Source organism: Gracilinanus agilis, chromosome 5 (genome assembly GCF_016433145.1).
Source record: "Gracilinanus agilis isolate LMUSP501 chromosome 5, AgileGrace, whole genome shotgun sequence".
NCBI lineage: Eukaryota > Metazoa > Chordata > Mammalia > Didelphimorphia > Didelphidae > Gracilinanus > Gracilinanus agilis.
In genome coordinates, this window is record NC_058134.1 from 18,351,685 (window position 1) to 18,374,424 (window position 22,740).

The 22,740-nt window shown below is 41.4% G+C and overlaps 1 protein-coding gene across 2 annotated transcripts in view; it reads left to right on the forward strand.

The window, feature by feature from the left end:
- Nucleotides 1-345: 345 nt before the first annotated feature.
- TAX1BP1 (Tax1 binding protein 1) overlaps nt 346-22,740 on the forward strand; it is a 62,092-nt gene continuing 39,697 nt past the window's right edge. For both annotated transcript variants that reach the window (XM_044677368.1, XM_044677369.1), the window contains exons 1-4: nt 346-470; nt 9,032-9,206; nt 12,792-12,894; nt 18,112-18,299. In XM_044677368.1, coding sequence (XP_044533303.1) covers nt 9,039-9,206; nt 12,792-12,894; nt 18,112-18,299 — 459 coding nt within the window. In that variant the 5' untranslated portion in view covers nt 346-470; nt 9,032-9,038. The remainder of the gene's footprint in view (nt 471-9,031; nt 9,207-12,791; nt 12,895-18,111; nt 18,300-22,740) is intronic.

Here is a 22,740-nt window from a genome sequence, read left to right on the forward strand (position 1 = left end):
TCATCTGTTAAATGGGCTGGGGATGGAAATGGTCAACCACTCCAGTGCCTTTACTAAGAAAACCACCACGGAGTTGTCGAGGGGTCGGATCCGCCCGCCCCGTATCACCAGCTAACGTGGGTGAAGTGCATTTAAGACTTAGGAGGCGCGGACCAGGGACTCTAGCAGAGACAGCACCGAAAGGAGTCATTACGCCTGCGTCCGCTCTGAGTCAGGTTGCGCAAGCGCGGCGGAAGCGAAGCTCCTGGAGGGCGGAAGTGACGCGCGGGGCCGCGGCTCGCTCGCTCCTCCCTCCCTGCCTGGCTCCTCCTCCGTCCGTCCGTCGGTCGGTTCCTCCGTCAGCCCCTCTACGACGGGGCCGTTTTGCCGGTCTGTGGCGGAAGGCAGCGGACGGCCGATGGCGGTTCTATGCGGGAGGCCTTGCTGACGCTGCCCAGCCTTCTCCGGGGTCTCACCGGGCCCCGCTTCGGGTGAGGAATCGGGCCGGGCGGTGGGCGGGAGGCCGGGCCGGGCTTGGGACGCGCCGCGGCGGGAAGAGGTGGGAGTGGGGGAGCTTTATGCCTCAGTTTCCCTGCCTGTCCAACGGGTGCGTTTCCGGGCCGTGTCCCGAGAGGGAAAGGCGCGGGGTGTCCTGAGCCCCCGTTACCCCTGCCGGGTTCATAGCGGCGATGCCCCCCATGCTGGCTGGGGCTTGATTTGGGCGCGGGGACCCTCCTCTTTCTCCTCAGTAAACTTTCTGGGGGCGCGGGCGGGGCCTTCGGGGAAGGGGGGAGGGGAGCGCGGGGCGTCCCGCAGCCGGTGTTTGTGTCTGCCCGAGGGGGCGGGGCCTGCGCCTTTTCCCTATCCGGCCCCACGCACTTTCCCTATCAGCCTGTCGGAGCCTCTGACCTCCCCGGCCCCAGGGGTACCACCTCCGCGGGAGCTGGCAGCGTTGACCCCTTCGGGGTCTGGAGGGGTTCTGTCGGTTCGAACTTGGGAGGACGTAGATCTGCAAGACCCTTCTGATGTGGCAGTTCTGTGAGCCCCCGGCAACCCTCGGACCACCGGGGGATGCCAGTATCTGCCCCTCGCGAAGGTGGAGGGACTTTACACTCGAGGTGGGTTAGGGAGCTGGGAGTCTGGGGGACCCAAGTACAGATATGGCCCGAGGCTCTGCAGCTGTGGAGACTTGGGCAAGTCCCTTCCCCTGCCTGCCTGACTCCTCCCTAAAATGCTTGAATAATAAAACACCTGCCTCTCCCAATGGTTGGGAGGGTCAAATACAAGATCTTGAAAGGTCTTCTCACACTGCCTGGCTTAGTTGCTTAATAAATTCTTCCCTTTTCCTTCCCCCCAAAAGTATAGTACTATGTGGAGGAATTCTTAAATTGCTTTAAATGTTCACATAGCCCCATTTTCTAGTTTCCTCTTTTTGTATTACACTTAAAGACAGAAGAAATCCAGTGTTTTTACATTTTCGACTTTGCACACTTGACTTTGACTAGCTAAATTTATGAAATAAAATTTGCATACAAGCCAACACATTCCACCTATTTGTACGAATTCAAATTCTGTAACACAGGTGATAGGCTCCTTGGTGATCCTTAGTAGAGACAGGCCTGTTTGAGGGCAGGATTTTCAAAATATCTATACAATTTATGAAGAATGCTGCTTCTTTGAGTGCTGAAGTGCTTTTCAGAAAAGTAGATAGGTTCTTAGTAACCTGGTTTTTGCTGGAGTAAGTTAAAGCATGGATAATCTGCAGCTTTTAAGAGGTTGGGTTTTTTTTCCCCCTCCGGTGTTTAATAAGTGGAAGATGTAATGAAAATGCTGTATATTATTGTATACAGCTTTTTAAAAAAGCCCTTACCTTCCATCCTAGAATCAATACTATATATCCCTTCCCAGGCAGGAAAAATAGTAAGCGGTAGGCAATGGGAATTAAATGATTTCCCAGGGTCAGTCAGTTAGGAATTGTCTGAGACCAGACTGGAACCCAGAACCTCCAGTTTCTAGCCTGGCTTTCTATCCACTGAGCTACCCAGCTACACCATTTTATATAGTTTCTAAAACAGCTACGGGTATGTTTTTCCATGTTCACATCACTCACTAAATGTAATAACACTTAGTTCACTGGCTCATACTTTTAGTTGTTTGTGCTGCCTTACTTTTTAAGTTGGAGGCCAGAACTGTTTTTGTTTTTGACAAGTACTGGCCATGTAATCTTAGGCAAGTCCTCTAGGTACCTCTGGCTGGTTTGAAGTTGAAGAGAAAGTGCTGCTAACTTGCATTAGTAGAGGGAATTTCCTCAGTTTTATAATAGAATCACGTGTCTGTTCTTAGTTTGGATCATGGTTATTATGTATGCTGATATTTAGGAATGATAACTTGTATCTGGTAATTTGAAAAATATGAAATCTTTTCAGTATTTTATGTTTATAGATGTTTTATGTATTTTGATCCTGCTGTGGAGTTTGCTTTTACAGGGTCAGATCAGGGGGCTAGAATTTGGAACTTGGGAGATTTGAGTTCAAATCCTGCCTCCATTACTTACTAGTTGTTTTAGCCAGACTGAACACATTTAGTTTAACACTCTGCTTCATTTAGTTTCTTCATGTATTAAAAAAAGGGATGATAATAATAGCCCTGCTCTCAAGGTTGTTGTGAAGATCAAATGAGATGTAAATGTTAGCTTTTAATAGTATTCTATTTAATAATGTTTATTTTTTAGAAAAGTTAACATGGTTACATGATTCATGCTCTTACTTTTCTTCACCCCTCCCTCCCCTCTCCCCAACTCCCCCCATAGCCAATGCACATTTCCACTGGTTTTAACATGTGCAATTAATAGTATTCTAGAAGGAACTATAACCAGCAATCCTATATACATTATGAAACTGAAGTTTGCCTACAGAAGTGTAGATAATTGTAATTATTGAGCTCTCACTGTGCTCACATTATGGGATTGCAATACTGAAATGTACAGTGCAGTTAATACCATTAGAATTAAAATGCAGAATTTAGTTCAAAGACTCCAGTGTTCCTAGGTGGCCTGCAAGGATCCCAAGAAATTGGGTTTTGCAAACTGAGAACTTAATTGGAGATTGATAGTTGGTGTAAAATGTGAAAAGTGGGGGATCTCTCTTTATGTGTGTGTTATATACTATTGGTCTGTGGGTGACTCCTGTATCAGTTTTTGCTCATTCTAAAATGATCTCATGTTCCTGGATACTTGGTTGCAGAAAATGGAAGAAACCCTGGAACTAGCAAGTAGAATAGCAAGTAGAACTTTCCCTTCCTTTGTATGGAGGATTAGTTAGTGTTGTCAACATGAAAAAAATTTATTTATAAATGGTCATTAGTCGATGGGAAGCCACACAATCTTGGTCCTGGGACTTCCACTGAACTATAGAAGGCAAGATGCTTATAGATTTTGGGACCTTCTCTAGCCACAGTCCATAAAATGACCTGGAGAAGTCTAAATGAATTGGCTAGGGTTCCTTGGAGAGACCTAAAGACAAAACCTTAAGAAGACAAAAGGAAATTTATTTGACTATGTTTAGTGGGTGTTTGATGGCTTATTAATTAGTCAGGGACTAGGTTCCCTCTAGAAGTTTTCCTGAAGGCAAGTTCCCTTGGGACAAAGGTAAATTTGGGGTTTCATAAAAGGTTGTCAGTGTGATAGACCTTTCTCTACTCTAGGAATGACGTAGGGCTGTATTTTCTATAAATGGTACCATTTCCAAACAGTGAAGACAGTGTATTTTCTGGGACTTTTCTCCTTTGGGTTCTGGGGAATACAAGCTGAAAGGGAGAGAATTGGGAGTCTGTTGGAAATAAACAAATCCAGAGCCGAGGAATTGAGAGCAGGTTAGAATTAGGAGGTAACTGATGGATGGGATTCTTTATTCTGGGGACTGGGAAAAAACACAGAACTATTAAATAGTCAGAAAAAAACCACTCTTTAAGGAAAGGGGTACAGTGCAAAATTAGCTGTCCATGCAGAGTTCCCGAGGATTGAAACTGTCTGCTCTGGACACTGACCCCTGGGAGAGCCTACCCTGCTAGATTGACTACTCCCCGGAGCCATTAAAATTGGGAAGCTTAAATACCTTTCTTGGGGAACTAAGGATGAAAGGGATAGTTGATTGACTTTACTTTGGTAACAAAGGAAATGAGGAGCCCCAGACATGAATAACAGTGAGGGACTGATGCTTTACAATGGACACAAAATGGAAAGACCCTGTTAAGGACTTTGGCCTAAGGGGAGAAAAGAGATACTTAACACCTGATGGGATCTGCTTCCTACACTTAGACTATTTTAAGATCTATTGTTAGTCTGAGACTAGTGAAATTGGACTTTCCCTCTGGGAGAAACTTTCATGTGACTAGGTCAAACCTGGGGCTTTCACCTTTAAGCTAAGTAAAGTGTGTGTGTGTGTGTGTGTGTGTGTGTGATCATTAAATCTTTTTAAGCTACAAGTTTGGGGGCTTCTAGATTCCATGTTGACAATTCTTTACAATAAACCATTCAGCGGGGCTGTGAATTCAACTTTTTATGATGGTTTGAAGATGTGAAATTCATTAGAATAAAGGAAAGGGAAGAAAATAGAGATTGCCCTGCTTTAAAAACTTTTATATTAGACTTAATAATTCAGGGCAAGTGTGAATATCATCATTTTAATTGAAAATTCCCCTCTGATTTAGTCATTATCATAGAAATATTTTTGTATATATTTTTGTAATGCAGATGAGAAATTCAAGTAAAATGACCAAAAACCAAAACTCTTCAGGGTTTTAAAATTTACATTATCTGTTTCGATTCATATTTGTGTTATATTCATTTTCTTTCTATTCCCAGTGCTTTGGCCAGTTCTTTGCATATATTGCAAAATGCTTACTAAATGGTTGTGGATTCTCTCTGACCCTTTAAGTTTGAAGGGAAATATTCTTTAGATTAACTCTGGGAAGCAACATTTTATAAAATTAAATGTTTGCTCTAAGTTTTAGGAAAAAGAACTTATGCTTTTTCCTAAATCAGACTTCCAAGATTTTACATCTGTTAGATTTGCCTGGCTGTCCCCTTTCCCCCATAACCAATAAGGGGATCAGTTCAGTGATCTTTTGCCTCATTACCACTGTGCCAGCCCACTGAGCTAGTAGACTTTGGGAACACTAATGAATGCACACAGTGAGATAATTTTAATTAATTAATTTATTTTTAAGGCCCTTAACTTCTGTGTATTGGCTCCTAGGCAGAAGAGTGGTAAGGGTGAGCAATAGGGGTCAAGTGACTTGCCCAGGGTCATACAGCTGGGAAGTGTCTGAGGCCAGATTTGAACCTAGGACCTCCTGTCTCTAGACCTGACTCTCAATCCACTGAGCTACCCAGCTGCCCCAGTAAGATAATTTTAAACAGACATTCCTCAACTTTTTTTTTCTTTTTTTTTTTTCCTCAACTTTTTTTTTTATGAAGAAGTACTTTCCAGCATGAACTATGATATGAAGAGTAGTTGAAAGTGAAGTTAAAGGGCAAGGCTGGTTGTTAAAGGAAATCCTGAATATCCTGATGAATGTCCTGCTGGTTGCTGTTCTCTGAGCAAATAGAGAGGGCAATGTTGCCAGAGCAACCAGCTTGGCAATGTATTAGGCTAGGCAGGATCAATATCAATCCTGTGTTTGAGATCCTCTCTTTAAATCAGCTGAACTTTATGTTCTGTTACAACAGATTGTACAAACTAATTTGTATGCAAAGGAGTTAATTGGCAACTATTAAGGTATTTTAGTTGATGACTTTTGAATAATTAAAATTTTCCCATTTACTTTCATGAAAATATATTTAAATTGATTAATTGTATTTTTTCAGTTAATTTTTCCCCTGTAGCTAGTGAATTTTGTATAGTTTGAATAGTGTAGCTTTAGCTTAGGAAGATAAAACAAGTGGGAAAAGACATCAGAATAGAAAATTTCTAAAAGTCTCTGAGAGCAATTAGTAAATTACAGGTTAGAGTTTCATTGCAGTCTTTAAGCCTACAGACTTTCATTGACATGTGAAACAAATGAGGTTACTACAGGGTGCTAGAGTTTATTTTGAGTTAAACAGAATTATGAAAAATCAGTAGTATTACTACTGTTGAAGACTTACTATGATACAAAGAATATATTTTGAGCAAATCTGTATTGGCTAAATTTGTTAATCACTTTTAGATATAGGAATGCAAAATGTGAAAGTTTTTGCAGTTCTAGTTCTTTATAGAGTTCATATACCATTTATGAGCTGACCAATACTTTGACTTGCTTAAGTAATACCTATTTTTCATTTTAAAACTTATTTCATTAACTAATTTAGAATATTCCATAGTTACATGATTCATGTTTCCCTTCCCTCCTCTCCACTGCACTCCCATAGCCAACAAGCAGTTCCACTGGGGTTTAACAGGTATCATTGAACAAGACCCAGTCAACATTCCCAGTCATATCCCCATCAAACCATGTGATCAATGTTTTTTTCTTCTGTGTTTCTGCTCCCACAGTTCTTTCTCCAGGTGTGGATAGTGTTCTTTCTCAAGTCTCTCAGTATTGTCCTGGATCATTGCATTGTTACTAGTAGAGAAGTCCATTATGTTCAATAGTCAAGTGGCACAGTGGATAGAGTTCTGGACTATTGAGTTCAAATGCAGCCCCAGATACTTATTAACTGTATGACCCTGACAAGATAATTTCATCTAGACTGCGTCAGGTTCCTCATCTGTAATATGGGTATAATAATAGTACCAGGATTGTTGTGAGTATCAAATTTTGAGATAAGATTTATAAATATAGTAGATGGTCCATAGTAAGCCCAAGGAAATATAAATGTTAGCTATTATATTATTATTAACCCTTACCTTAGAATCAATACTGTATTGGTTCCAAGGCAGAAGAGCAGTAAGGATTAGGCAGTGGGGGTTAAGTGACTGGCCCAGGGTGACTCAAGTGTCTTGAGACCAGATTTAAATCTAGGTCCTCCTGTCTCTATGCCTGGCTTCCAGCAACTGAGCCACTTAGCTGCCCCCCATTAGCTATTATTACTAAACAGATATGTCTGCACATGATTTTGAGGAGGAATTGGAATTTGCTTCCAAAGAAGGTGGCTTGGGGACTGAGCCTTAAGCTGAGAAATGGAGATAAGGAGAGTTGCATTCCATACATTAATCTTGGCAGTTAGGTAGAGGAAATAGGAAAAGGGAAGAGTGGGGAGGCTCTGAGCTTAGTGATGAAGGTTTGACCTAGAATGGGTGAGAGAAGGGCCTACCACTGATAGATGAAGCTGAAAGGAAGGCTTTGAACAGACCTTGAAGAATGAGAGGAAGTTAGAGTGCAAGGGTTCCTGGGGAGCTGGGAGGCCTAATTGAGCTGATAATAACATAATTATCTATTGGAGACACAGTTATCTGTTGGAGCACCTCCTCCTTAGGGTGGAAGATCTGGGTTCAGTGCCACCACTGACATGTGCTTATCTAGAAGGTTGTGGACAGAGGGGCCAGACTACCTTTCAGTGTGGCCCCAGGCAACTCTCTCAGACCAGACTTTGCCTACTGGCTGGCAGTTGGCATTTATGGAAGCTCTCTATAACAAGCATTCCAAAGATGAAAAACCCTTCCCCCAAGACAATTAGTATTGCCCTCCTAATTTTTTTTTTTTTTAGTAAATAAGTGCCAAACCCAGATCTGGATGATTAGAAGTCCTGGAATTAAGCACAGATAAAAAGGTACAAATAGAGGAAATTGAGTGGGGCCCACTTACTCTAAGATAGACACTCTCTGCCTTTCTACCCTGCTTAGGGCTGGCTGAGGGCCCAAAGCCAGATAGGAAAACCCTCTGGATTTGTTTGCTTTGAGGTTGCTCTAGACACTTGGAGCCCTGCTTCTGGGAGTTCTTACATACTAGAAGTTGAACTCAGCCCCCAGGACTCCTTTTTAACTTTCTGTACCCTACTGCTGACAGTTCTTTTCTAGTTCAGTGTGCCCAGAGCCCACTTAGTTACAGTAGTTGGCTGTCTCTGTAAAGAACTCAGAGTAGAGATTGTATGCAGGAAGGTGAAGGGTCTCCAAATCCTTGGGAAAATGGCAATATTTAGCCTAAAGAAGAAAAGAAGGAGACAGGGATTGTTGCTTTTCTGTCCAGGGCTATCATAGATAGGGAAGAGGCTTTAATCTCCTCCTATCCTCTACAGAGCTAGCAAAATTTTCCATTTCACTCCCCTACTCAAACTTCAAGTCTCCTAAATTTTTTTTTAAACCCTTACCTTCCTTCTTAGAATCAATACTGTACTGTTCCAAGACAGAAGAGCAAAAAGGGCTAGACAATGGGGGTCAAGTGACTTGCCCAGGGTCACACAGCTAGGAAGTGTCTGAGGCCAGGTTTGAACCCAGGACCTCCTGTCTCTAGGCTTGGCTCTTAATCCACTGAGTCACCCAGTTACCCCCTCTGTCTGACTTTTAAAATCATTTATAATTTGGTCCCAAACTATCTTTTTATCCTTATTGTTTATTCACTATTTGGCTTCTTTCAATAGTCCAGTCAAATGAGCTTTTCCCCTCCCTTCTCACACATGATACTCCTTGTCTTTGCATTCTCAGTGGCTGTCCCCCAAGCCTGGAATGGACTCCCTTTTCCCCAACAGTCAATTTGTCCCCAAGTCAATTTGAGGCTAATTTGAGGTTGAAAAATTGTCCCAAAGGGCTGCCTTGAGGAAGGGATGTCTTCTAGCATCTTATTTCTGGTGTTACATATCATTCCCTTTGACTTCTGGTAAAATACCTCCTCTTTGGCTAGTTTCCTAATAGAATATTAACTCCTCAAGGGCAGGGATTGCCTTGTTTCCTTGTTTTGACTTATCAGCTTTTTTATTCATTCCTGACTACTCCCACTGCTGTGTTATATAAAGGGTTTTCTGGTTAGGTTTGTGCTGAGGACACAGTGTTGATATGTGTGTGTGTGTGTGTGTGTGTGTGTTTTTAACCTTAAGATTGGCAAAGTTGCTGAGATTTCTTTTAATGACTTCTTACAGATAAGACATGACATCCTTTCAAGAAGTCCCATTGTCTCTTCAGACTTCCAACTTTGCACATGTCATCTTTCAAAATGTGGCCAAGAGTTATCTACCAAATGCCCACCTGGAATGTCATTACACCTTAACCCAGTACATCCATCCGCACCCCAAAGATTGGGTCGGCATCTTTAAGGTAAGAGTACTTGGACATCTGTGCTACCTTGGACGTCGATGCTTTGAAGGTTCTTCAGACAACCACCATCAGATTCCTCACCATGACTTCTCTGTAACTCAAATTTGTTGCTTAGACAAAGGAAGGCAAATGTATTTCAGGGATTCCTTTCCTAGAGTTAGAGCAGTTCTTTGTTTTTTCTTTACAGCTGCTCTGTGCTAGGAGATGAGTTTCCTGTCACTCCTGTCACCAGGGACTCTAGTTTTTTTGGCTTGGGGGCCTGTGAAAGTGCTTTTGGAATATTTTGATAGTATTGCCCTCCTAATTTACTTATGGGTTTCTATATAATGTGATTTTAACTTATTTATAATTTGTGTTGGTTCTAAGGCAGAAGAGTGATTAGGGCTAGGCAAAGGGAGTTGTGACGTGCCCAGTGTCACACAGCTAGGAAGTGTGTTCTCAAGCCAAATTTGAACCCCAGACTTCTCATCTCTAGGCCTGGCTCTCTATTATGTTACATTCACAACTATTTTGCCTACTTCTGATTTCTATGTTTTAAAAATATTTCCAAGATTTAAAAAGGTTCCCAGCCTTTCTTTGGGGTATCATTATTACTGATCCCTTCCTATAATACCCCAATGAAGAGAGCAAGAAAGAATAAAAAAACTTGCAACACATAAACAAGCATAGTCTGGAATACCACGTAGTGGCCCTGCCCTGGGATGAACTTGGATAAAGGGGGCTGTCCTGCAGCAGGGGTTTTCGAAGGAGGGTCTGGTTTTGGGAAAAGGAGCTTGAAGGTGACTCACAGTTGGAAGTGCCTCTGGGACATCTTGATCTGTGGAGGCGGAGGTATCCAGGGGTCAGGTTGGAGATGGGGGGCTGGAGCCCAGGAGAGATGATGCTGGGAGCTGGGAGTATCACTGACTGTTGAGAGCAGTGGGAAGGTGTTCCTGAGCAGCCTCTTGGTCAGTCTGGGGGGAAGAGAGCAGAGCGGTGTGGGGCAGTGCCTAGCCACCAGCCTGAAGAAAGGCACCCGGAGTGAGTGAAGAGCATGTGCCAAGCAGTTTTAGGTTGGAAAGGAAGCCGAACTCTGCTAAACCAGGGAGCTCAGAGGGCCGCTCAGTTCCCTGTCGAATATATTAAGTGTGTTGGGTAGGCTTTTAGTTAAAGCCCCAGCTATAATGTTGTCCCTTCATGTTGTCACGTTGTCACGTTGTCACGTTGTCATGTTGTCACAGGGTATCCTAGTCTGTGGAATGCTTCCTCTCTCGTGACTGCCACCAGGTTGTGGTGGGAGCACAGGGTGACGGGCACAGGTGAATTGTTATTGGCCCTGCCCGCCGGCCGGCCCCCCTGCACATCTGGTGCTCAGAAGCTCACTAGTCATGGGTGTCTGTCCTTTTTCCCTTTCTGTGTCCTCTCTCTGGATATCCAGCCATCTTCTACAGGGTCACTTAAAGGGGAAGCGAGAAGGAAGCTTGGTCATTGCTCACTGACAAGGAAGGGGAGGCCCTTCTGGCCTTTGCCTTTCCTCTCCGATGCCATTCACTGTGCTAGAGAGGACCTGGCTAAGGCAGCTGCCCTCTGTGAAGTTTAAACAGTGTTTCCAGGACCCTCTTTGTTTCTTTTTCTGGCTACATTGTTGCTAGCCTCCTCCCTTCAGCGATCCTTGTAACCTGTTAGTGGAGCAAAAGGAAACAAATCCAACTCCTCATGCTGGACCTGCTGTCCAGTAGGGGGTCTCCGCTCTGTATCTCCCCTCTGGCTGGCAGGCGGGCCGGCGGCCTTCTAATGGCCTGACATTTTTGTCAGATAAATTGTCCTGGTTTTGTCCTCCAGTCCTCCCAGCTTTCTCAAACTCATTTCTTAATGTAAAACATTTCATTACGTTCATACCATAACCATAATTGTTCAACTGTTCCCTCAATGCATTCTTAGCTTTAAGAAAAAGAGCTGGTGTAAGTATTTGTGTGTGGGGGGGCTCTTTCTCTCCCTTTGACCTCTGGGGGAATAGAAGGTAGAAGGACATGCAGTTTAGTAACTTGGGGCACAATTCTAATTGCTTTTTTTCTGGAGGAATTCACACTGCCACCAACAGGCTGTTTAGTAGTGTCTGTTTTCTTGTATACACTTCAACAGCTGTTCATCTCATGGACGTGAAGTGGGATCTCAAAGTTGTTTCAGCTTGTACTTTTCACAGCATCAGGGATTTGGAGCATTCTTGAGCTTCAAACTCCTTTTGAGAAATACTTGTTCATAGTCTTTGACCATTAATCTATTGGGGAATGACTTTTGCCTATCTATATTTGATCTGTGTGTATATGCAAGCATCATTTCTTATCTTGGATATAAGACCTTTATTCCTCAAATTTGAAGCAAATACTTTTCTCAGTTCAGTGTTTCTTTTTACCTATTCTTTTTCACCTTATTCATTCCTTATTTTTCATTTTGTTTGTGTAAAAACTTTAATTTCATGTAAGTATGTAATTTTATGAGGGGCAGCTGGGTGGCTCAGTGGATTGAGAGCCAGGCCTAGAAACTGGAGGTCCTAGGTTCAAGTCCGGCCTCGGACACTTCCAGCTGTGTGACCTTGGGCAAGTCACTTGACCCCTATCGCCCACCCTTACCACTCCTGGGCTAAGGACAGTCCCTAGCCCGGATGAAAAAGGAGGAGGGTTGGGCTTGGGGCTAGCAACCCCACCCTGTAAAAACTACATCTGCTAAAGAAACTGCAACCTAAAGTAGGGGCAGCTGGGCTAGCTCAGTGGATTGAGAGCCAGGCCTAGAGACGAAAGGTCCTGGGTTCAAGTCCAGGCTCAGACACTTCCCAGCTGGGTGACCCTGAGCGACCCATTGCCTACTGGTTGTGGCCCTATGCTCCTAGAATGGAGTCCCAGGATAAAAAAAAAAAAATCTAATTTTATGTAATTATGATTGTCCATCTTTATCACTTGTTTGACCACAAACTCTTTCTCCATCTGTGGCTGTAAAAAAAAGTGTAATTTCCTTCCCCTAATTTATTTAGATAGAACTTTTTATATTTAAGACATGTATCCATGTGGGTACTTGTTCTTATTTGTATGTGGTGTAAGATGTTGGACTAACCTAATTTCTACCAGAATGTTTTCTGATTTTCCTAATAAAACTACTTTTCAGTAGTTGTGGTTTTTATCAAACATTAGGTTCCTTTGTTGGATTGTTTTGTACCTAATCTTTACTACTGGTTGACATCTTTTTTAGCAGAACTGAATACTTTTGATGATTATTGCTAAGCACTGTTATGTCACATTTCTTTTCATTAGCCATGTGTACTCTTAGATTTTTTTCAGACATTCATTATCAAGGGACAATTTAACGAGTATTTAGAAACTATCTGCTATTCAATTTATATAGGGTCTTTTTGTAGCATTAGTTAATAGCTTAATAAAAATTTATAATAAAAATGTTGACATGCTCATTAAAAGATCCATATATGATGTCATAATGTCAACATTGTTAAATGTATATCTGTAGGATGCAGTAAAATGGTAGGTTTTATTTAGCATGTGGTAAGATATAATATAATCTTGTAATTAAATTATTTATTTGGGTGTTTTCTTTCAGGTTGGTTGGAGTACAGCTCGAGATTATTATACATTTTTATGGTCTCCAATGCCTGAACATTATGTAGAAGGAGCAACAGTCAATTGTTTATTGTCATTTCAAGGTGAGAAGCCTTTTACTGCCACATCTGATATAGATGTCTTATTAAGATTTTAATTAAGAATTTATTTATTAATTTAATTAAGAATTTAAGTTTATTTTTCATTAGCTTTTTTTTTCAAAATGAATGTAGGTAGAATTTATTTTGCTCATACATTCTCTATAATTTCATATATATATGTCTCCTCCATTAGAATGTAAGCTTTTTTAAAATTTTATTTTGAATGTTTTCCCATAGTTACATGTTTCATGTTCTTTCCCTCTCCCAAACCCTCCTAATCCCCCCTTAGTTGACTCACAATTCCACTAGGTTTTACATGTATCATTGATTAAGACCTAATTCTATATTATTGATAGTTGGACTAGAGTTATCATTTAGTGTCTACATCCCCAATAATATCAATATCCCCAATAATATCAGTATCCCCATCAGCCCATGTGATCAAGCAGTTGTTTTTCTTCTGTCTTTCTCTTCCCACAGTTCTTCCTCTGAATGTGGCTAGTTTTCTTTCTCATAAGTCCTTCAACCTTGCTCTGGAGTCTTGCATTGCTGCTAGTACAGAAGTCCATTCTATTCAGTTTTACCACAGTGTATCAGTCTCTGTGTACAATGTTCTCCTGGTTCTGCTCCTTTCACTCTGAATCAGTTCCTGGAGGTATTTCCAGTTCACATGGAACTCCTCCAGTTCTTTATTCCTTTCAGCACAATAGTATTTCATCACCAACAAATACCACAATTTGTTCACCCATTCCCCAACTGAAGGACATTCTCTCATTTTCCAATTTTTTGCCACCACAAAGAGAGCAGCTATACAAGTCTTTTTTTTTTTTGTACAAGTCTTTTTCCTTATTATCTCTTTTGGGTATACCAAACAGTGCTATAGCTGATCAAAAGGCAGATAGTCTTTTAAAGCCCTTTGAGCATAGTTCCAAATTGCCATCCAGAATGGTTGGATCAATTCACAACTCCACTAGCAATGTAAAATGTCCCAATTTTGCCACATCCTCTCCAATATTCATTACTCTCCCCTGCTGTCATTTTAGCCAATCTGCTAGGTGTGAGTTTTGATTTGCAGTTCTCTAGAGATTTAAAACACTTTCTCATGTGCTTATTGATAGTTTTGATTTCTTGATCTGAAAATTGCCTATTCATGTCCCTTGCCCATTTATGATTGGGGGATTTGCCATTAGCTTTTTTTATTTATTTTTTATTTTTTTATTAAACCCTTAACTTCGGTGTATTGGCTCATAGGTGGAAGAGTGGTAAGGGTAGGCAATGGGGGTCAAGTGACTTGCCCAGGGTCACACAGCTGGGAAGTGTCTGAGGCCGGATTTGAACCTAGGACCTCCCAGCTCTAGGCCTGGCTCTCAATCCACTGGGCTACCCAACTGCCTTGCCATTAGCTTTTAAAAAGTCTCATTCCATTGTAATGTTCTGGGGATAAGTTTTACTTAAATTTAAAGACCCTGTGTTATTAATAAAAATTAATCTTGGAGATTATACCAAATTTATAAGTATTAGCAAAGAGAGAAATAAGGTTTCTAGCCCTTTTATTTTAAATTTTAAAAAGTCCTCACCCAAGTTACTTCTACATGGGTCTAGCTAACCATATGAATGGGCCAGAGAAATTAAGGCCAGCCAAGGAATGGGCTTGAGTTCAGGAAGGGACCAGAATCCAAGAGACCTGAGTTCCTGGATTCCCAGCCCAGAGTGGTCTGTCTGGGAAGTTTGCTGCTTGCCAGAGCCAGAATAACTACGAGAGCTTTTTTCATAAGCCCCCAAAATGGCAGAGAGAGAGAGCCTGCTTCATACACTGGCTTTTCATGTTTGGCCTAAACCCTCCCCCAAGAGCTATGAGGTATCAGGCCTCATACCTCATAGCTCTTCCTGCTGGTTTGGACTTAGGCCTGTCACCCTAAAAAATTAAGATACGTGATTTTGACTTCTGGGATCTGATAGTCTCATATTTAATATTGCTAACATTTATAATAAATATTTAACTATTTAATTTTTATTTATTTATTTAATCTAAATATTTAAATATCTATTTAATTTACTGTCAGTTTTAGTCTAAGAATTCTAGTGAATAATCAGAATAAGAAGATTAATGGACAGTATCTAGGTCATAGGCAAATGTCTCTTTTATAGCTTCCCCTTGGACTTGACCCCTGAGAAACATGTTAGCAAATGGTAAGACTGTTAACTATAAGGAAACATGGCCTTTGGGATCCTGGTCGAGCCCTTTGCCTGCCTTGTGAATGTAGCATTGATTTCCCCCACTCCCCACGGGAGGATTTTCTGGCCAGTGAAGATGTAACTGTTGGCATAGTAGACTTAGTTCCTTTTGAGAGTGTGGATAGCTGACCCTCCTCCTGGCTTTTGAAGAAGGCAGGGCTGCTCTGTTAAATGGCAGCTTTTCAGGTCTGGTAGTCAAGTCAGCAAGCATTTAAATGTTTCTGGTGTGCCAGACATTGCTAGGCACTGGAGGTTTAGAAAAAGGCAAAAAAACAGACCCTGGCCACCAGGAACTCCTGTCCCAATAGGGAGAGATAAGCAAAAGACTGTGCAGGGCACTAGCATGAGGGAGAGGGGAGCAGAAGGCCTCCTGCAGAAGATTGCTTGGAGAATAGCTGAATCTAGATGGCCAGGGGCAGAGACCAAGAGAGTTCTAGGTGTGGTGACAGCCAGTGAAGTTGGAGAAGGGAGTGCCATCTCTGTGCACGTAGCTATTTCAGATAGACAAAATTTCTATTTTCCAATTACATGTAAAAACATTCATTTAAAAAAGTTTTTGAGTACTAAGTTCTCTTTCTCCCCCCCCCTCCCCCTTTAATGAGAAGGCAGGCAATGTGTTGCAGTCATGCAAAATGTTTCCATATTAGTCATATTTTGAAGGAAAACAACCCCCCCCAAAATCAACCCAAGAAAAAGTATGTTTTGATCAGCATTCAGATTGCATCATTTCTTTCTCTGGAGGTAGATAGCATTTTTCATCATGAGTCCTTTGGAATTGTTTTGATAACTGAACCTTTCAGTGCATGGCCATTACATTTATTTCTGTTACCATGTAGAGTGCTCAGGTTCTGCTCATTTTACTTTGCATGAGTTCACATAGGTCTTTCCAGGTTGGGAAGGGAATGCCTTGTGCAAGGGACAGCAAGAGCAGTGGCTCTGGATCATATTGGAGAGTAAAGTTTAGCCACTTGGGGAAATATTTGAGCTGTTCATTCTCATCTTGGCTTGGACCACCATTGTGGACCCTTGACCTGCCCTAGTTTATTTCTGAGATCTATACTTTTGTAAAATGAAAAAATAATTTAATGGTAAAGGAGAAATGCATTTCTGAGTTATTATCTGTATGTGTGGAAGCAGTTAGGTGGCTTGGTCTATCTAGAGTGCCAGAACTAGAGTTAGGAAGGCCCAAGTTCACATCTGGCTTCAGACTTCCTCGCCGTGTGACCCTGGGTAAGTCACTTCAGAACTGGAGAAGAAAATGGCAGACTTGCCAAGAAAACTCACAGAGAGTCAGATAGTCAACTACAAATCTGTCTATACCAGGAGTGTATGGGAGCAAAAGTGACGAGGTTGAGCTGTGTATGGCATGTGGGTAGGCTTACAGTGAGCTCTATTAAGGAGGGCTGTTTCTAAAGAATGCTCTGCTTCCTGTACATGTGTTATCCCTAAAAGTTCTCATTTTTCTGCAGTGTTTACTGAAGACTACTATACAGTTGAGTATGTTTTTAAGGTATTTGATTATTTGAATAAAATTGGTATCTTAGTTTTTGTATCACTCCCATTTCCCAGGGTAAATTTTCATAAATTCAGACATGATTGAAATGACTAAACAACATCATACATGTGTGAAGTCATGCAAAACATTTTCTATTAGCCATGTTGCCAACCACAATAGCAACAAAAGCCAGAAAAACAAAGTGAGAAACAATAGGCTTCAATCTGTACTCAGTCATTAGTTCTCTCTCTGGAGGTGGAGAACATTTTTCATTATGAGTAAATTCTAACCTTTATAAAAAGAGAAAAAACAATTTAAACAAAATGAATCAATACGGACCCATCAAGTTTGATGGTATGTGCCATGATGCTCCCCCTTCTGTCTCCCTCCCCCCAAAAGTATTTGTTTCTTTGCTTCAAGGCTCATCTTTTGGTTATTAACATCGCATTGCATTTGGTTTGATTTTTGTTCTATTTACATTCTTGTCACATTTTTGTTTACCTGTTCTTTATCAGTTCATGTTATTCATGTCTACCTGTGTTTTTATAGTCTTAGGGCAGTGCATGATCCATTATACTCACGTAAATCCCATAATTTGTTAAGCCATTGCTCAATCAAAACAAAGGTTTCTTTGCTGTAATTCTGTTTTTGTTCTCTGTGGAGGGAGGATTGGTCTGTGAATCAGAGTTTACTTCATCACTAGCCATGTTCCCTTGGTCAGGAGTTCACCTATCTGTATTCCTGCCATCATCCGTAAATTGAGGGTATTGCATCTGTCCCTAATAACCCATAATGGAAACTGATCTTAAATAATATCCAACTTTGCATAATTTTCCTTTCTACCACAAAGGACATAGGAACCACAATTTTCTAAGGTCAAAATGATTGTACTTTTCTGGGGCCTGGCATATTCATTATGACTAGACTAAACTGAAAACTAAAATATTAGTCTTGTAATTTTTTTGTATTGGGATACATTAAAAATAACTTTTCCTAGGGGCATCTGGGTAGCTCAGTGGATTGAGAGTCAGGCCTAGACTGAGGGAGGTCCTAGGTTCAAATCTGGCCTCAGACACTTCATAGCTGTGTGACCCTGGGCAAGTCACTTGACCCCCATTGCCCACCCTTACCACTCTTCCACCTAGGAGCCAATACACAGAAGTTAAGGGCTTAAAAAAAATAACTTTTCCTAATAGTTAAGAGGGGCTGTTTATTATCATTGTTGTTATATAACTTTGAGAAGCTCAGGATGCTCTTGCTGAGAAAAATAACAAACAGATTTTATTAGCCTATCCTACTTTTAAGATTACAAATATTAAAATTTCCCACTTTATTTAGAAGAAATGACTTAATAAAAGTTGCTTTATTGTAACTTTAATTTTTAAGTAGATTAGGGAATGTAGAAAAGGAGTTGATCTAGTTAGTGACAATGAGAGGAAAGCATGGGAAAAGAGCACCATTTGATTTTTGTTGTTACTTTTCTCTTGTAGGGTATTACCTTCCAAATGATGATGGAGAATTTTATCAGTTCTGTTATGTTACCCATAAGGGTGAGATTCGTGGAGCAAGTACCCCATTCCAATTTCGAGCCTCTTCTCCAGTTGAGGAACTACTGACTATGGAAGATGAAGGAAATTCTGACATGTTGGTGGTGACTACGAAAGCTGGCCTGCTTGAGGTTTGATAGAAACTGAACTATTACAAAAAGATTTATACAAACATTGAGACACTAGGTGCTAGTGGGTAGAATACTGGATTTGGAACCTGGAGGATCTGAGTTTCACTTGCCATACATACTTACTGTATGACTGGGCAAATCACTTAAACTTAGCTAGCCTTTTATTTCCTCATCTGTAAAAATGGGGATATTATTAGCATTTATTTCACAGTTGTTAAAAGAATCAAATGTGGTAATATACCTAAAGCACTTGTAAACCTTAAAGTCTATGCAAATGTTTGCTGTTATTATTGGAAGAAAAAATGTTTAGGAGGTCATGTTCAGAATGTTTTGGTTACAAATGAGTGTAAGAAGTAATAACAATTTCAGGGCATATTTTACTTCTCAGCAATCATTTCTCCTTTTTTCAAGTGCAGATGTTATGATTATTTGGAACCTGTTCCTGTAGAGAATAAAGCAATTCTGATCCAGAAAGGGAATAAAACAATCACTAGTAGAAAAATTAGCCTTCTACCTTTTGGGTATATGACTCTACAGCCTTTGCTAAGAAAGTCCTTTGAAATAAGTGGTTACAAGTCAGTTTCATTGGTTTCCTAGTCAAATACAGTTTCAGCCCCCACATTTATAGATGAGCAAATCAAGCATCAGAGAGAGGGACTTAGGCACAATCACGCAGCTCCTCAGTTCCTTGAGTCAGGTCAGTCATCAACTTTTTTTGTGGTATGGGAAGGTTGAGCCTTTATCAGTTTTTAGGTTATCCTGTTGCAGGTTGTCAGGGAAGCATTGCAATGTTAAGATGATGCCTTCTGAAGGAGGCTCTGGTCCACCTTTTCCAGGCTAATGTACAGTGGAGAGCTTGGCAGCAACTGAACAAGCACACTTGTCTGCAAACCAGAGGTTACTATGTCAGAGGTTCTGGGATTTAATGATACACATAAAATCAGGTTTTTCCATTGGTGTTTTCCATTTTACTTGGTATATCCTGTGTGTGTGTGTGTGTGTGTGTGTGTGTGTTTGTGTGTATGTGTGTGTGTGTGTGTGTGTCTTGGGAGAGAGAAAGGGAGAGAGACAGGAGAAAGGAGGAGAGACAGAGGGGAGAAAAAGGGGAGAAACTGAGCTTGCTTAGCATCTCATTGGGCAAAGCTGGAAGGCTTTATACAACAGAGAGTGCTCTATTGAAATGAAATACTGCTTAGGTTAAATTCCTTTCCTTGGTGAGATTGAGACTTGTGCTTGTTTAAATGCAGGAATTTTCATCTCTCTCCTGCCCTTTGATTGCTGAAGCCAGAGAGTGGCTGTCTTCCCACACTTGTCATTATAACCTCTCATAGGGAAGCACTCATTGTCAAAGACAAGTTTATTCCATTTTGATCTCAAAGAAACAGGCCCCTGTGCTTTTGGAACTTAGTATTCACTCTATGGAAGAGTGACTCCATCTGTGTTTTGTTGGGTCTTGGGAAGAAAGGGAGGAACAAAGGTCACTGCCCTTCACTATTAGGCAAGGGCCTAATAGAATAACATACTAGACTTGAGCTGCAGTCATTTAATTTTGCTTCAACAAAGATTAATAGTCCTTTGCTAGGTGCCGGGGAGACCCAGTTTAAAGAAGAGATGGGCCCTTTCAGGAAGCATGTAACCAAAGAAACCGGATAAACACAGAACCAGCTTAGACAGTGATGCAGAATGCCCAAGGTCAAAGGCAGTCGTATTTTGAAGTTGGCATGTTCTCAAAGTGCAGGGACAGTGGTCCAGAGAAGGAACATTCATTTCTCATTAGGAGCTCAGAATCAGATGAGAAGCTCTTCCTAAGGGCAAGAGGAGGTAGCACAAATGGGCACAGGAAATAAGTGATGGCCATCTCCCCCTGAGTGGGGGATCCTGAGGACGCTGTTGTACTAACAGTGGAGAAAAGGGTTTGTTGGGTTTGAAAAATCTTGCCAGACTTGTTCAACCAGATGAATACTGGGCGCTTATGGTAATTCACATGGGCCCAAATGATGCTGCCAGAAGGAGCCCTGAAAGCCTTGCTAGTATGTTTTGGGAAATGAACTGAAAAATGTAGGAACATTTATAATGTACTAATTGCCACTGCACCCCAATCCCAGAAACCAACCTTTTCTTGAAGAGAAGAGACTGATTTGGGAAAGGAAGAGTTAGTTAAGATGTATGTAAGAGTGAGTTTTGGATTTGTGTTCTGTGGGTTATGTGGCTTAGACTGGCAAGGGAAGCCAAGCCACTGACAAGGTCTGGTAAGAATGAAAATCTAATCCAAGGATGGAGAACTCTGTCCTTGTATAACTCCCAGGCCTGGGGATTATTGAGGTATAGAAAGAATAGACATATGAACAGAACCAATAAAATAAGACTTGGTTTCAGATGTTAGCACACACTTGTCCAGAGTTTACGCCAATAAAGTAGTGTCTATTGGAGTGCAAGGAGGCAAATTTAACCTCATCGTTATCACTGAGACCCATCACTCACTGTGGCTTTGGATGAGTATGGGTCATTCAAAAAACAACTAGAACATAACCCAGAAGAGCCTTTTCACGAAACTCCCCCTTACCTCCTAAGGCAGGAAATGATGGGAATCTTGGGAAGAAACCAGTTTACCTTAGAATCTTTAATAGAGGAGAGGAAAGCTGAACAGCCTGACATAATTAGCTTAGATTTGGGGGGAGAATTGTCAGAATAGGTGGAATCCTGTGGCTTAAGATTCTATAAGATGTTATTCCAGGAAAGTTGGGAATCTCTCCAGAAGGAAATTCTGAAAGTAAAGAGACAATTTGTGAAGGAGGACTGAATGAACCTAAAGAGAGGAGAGAAAGCAAGAGTATTTGTTAGGTTCCTACTTTATGCCAAACACTGAGTACAAATGTTGGGATTTCTTTTCAACAGATAGGAAAGGTTAGACCATTCTTAATCTCCAGGAGCTAATAAATAATACTCTAATTAGTGAAGACAAAATAAAGTTCAGCTACAGGTAAATGGCACCAATTCTTGGTTTTAAGTTCATCAGGAGCAGCAGAGGGGCAGATGTTTTAAGATTGTCATTGTCAGAAGGCAGGACATAGAGGTAGAGCAGAGGGCAAGGCCTGAAGGACCTTAGGAAGTAGTGGCAGCCTCGATAGTGTGTAAGGCCCAGTCCTGAGTCCAAGCCATGTGAGCAGGCAAGCATCTTAGAAGTCATTCACCCTGAATCTCCTCATTTTGGAAGTACTTAGCACTCTTGAAGTCTCACCTTCCAGAACCTCCACTTGAAGGAGGGAGGTCTCTTCCAAAGACTGTACTGCTATCTCTACAGGCTTCATTTCTCTGTCTCAGATAGCCTCCCCTGTACCCACTCCTGTATTATCTTTTAGCTCCTTGAGGTCAGGGACTGGCTTTTCTGTTTATAATTGTAATTGTGTGCACAGGCAACTTATGATCAACTGATTTGAAGATGGAAGTAGGGGCAAGTAAAGGGAGGCCAGATACAGAAGGGTGGCATGGTTCTGTTTCATTTCAAAAACACTCAAGCTCAGAATGAGAAGAGCTAAAGATAACAAATTTGGCTAGATTGGGGACAAAAGAAAAGTCAAAGCACGGGCAGACTCATTGCTCTGTATCGGGGAGGATTTAGAACTAAACAAGGGAAAGTGTAGGGAGGCCCTGCTTTTTTCCTTCTGTTTGCCAAAGAGAATGACCTTGGACCTGAACATGGCTGAACAAAAAAGACTGAGTTGATAAGCCAAGAGTACTTGGCAGGTGTTTGGAGAGTACTTAAGTGAGTCTTGGTCATCAGCACTGCCTCCATGAACTCTATCCTGGGTACAGTCTGTCAAGGGCATTGCCAATGAGTGATTCTTTTTTCTTAAGCCCCTACCTTCCTTCTTAGAATGGATACTAAAAAGTATTGGTTCCAAAGCAGAAGAGCAGTAAGGGCTAGGCAATTGAGGTTAAATGACTTGCCCAGCTAGGAAGTACCTGAGAACCAAATTTGAACTCAGGACCTCCTTCCTGTCTCTTGGCCTGGCACTCTATCTATTGAATCACCTACCTGCCCTTGTTAGGGATTTTTCAAAAAGTTGTGGGATGTGAAGGGCTAGAGAAGGGCACGGGTTTTCATTTTAAAAAATAAACAGTTCCATATGCAAAGGAGGAAAGAAAAGAATGGAGTGTGCCATCATGAATTCAGAACAGAACCTGCAAGTCTTTTTTTTCTCAGAATTAGGTACCAGATAATTTAGGGGAAATGTTGTTGCAATTTCCCTTAAATTATAAAGCGTTAGTACATTTGACAGAAAATTCTCAGCCTCTTTTGTGGAAAAGAGGAAGAACAGTTGGTTCACTAATTGTCCAGGCCTGCAGGTGGGAAACTGGAAACTTGTTGAATGGCTAGACCTGAGAGGAATGTGATGGTGGCCTCAGGAAGTGGGGTATGGGGAGAGTGCCCGTAGGACCT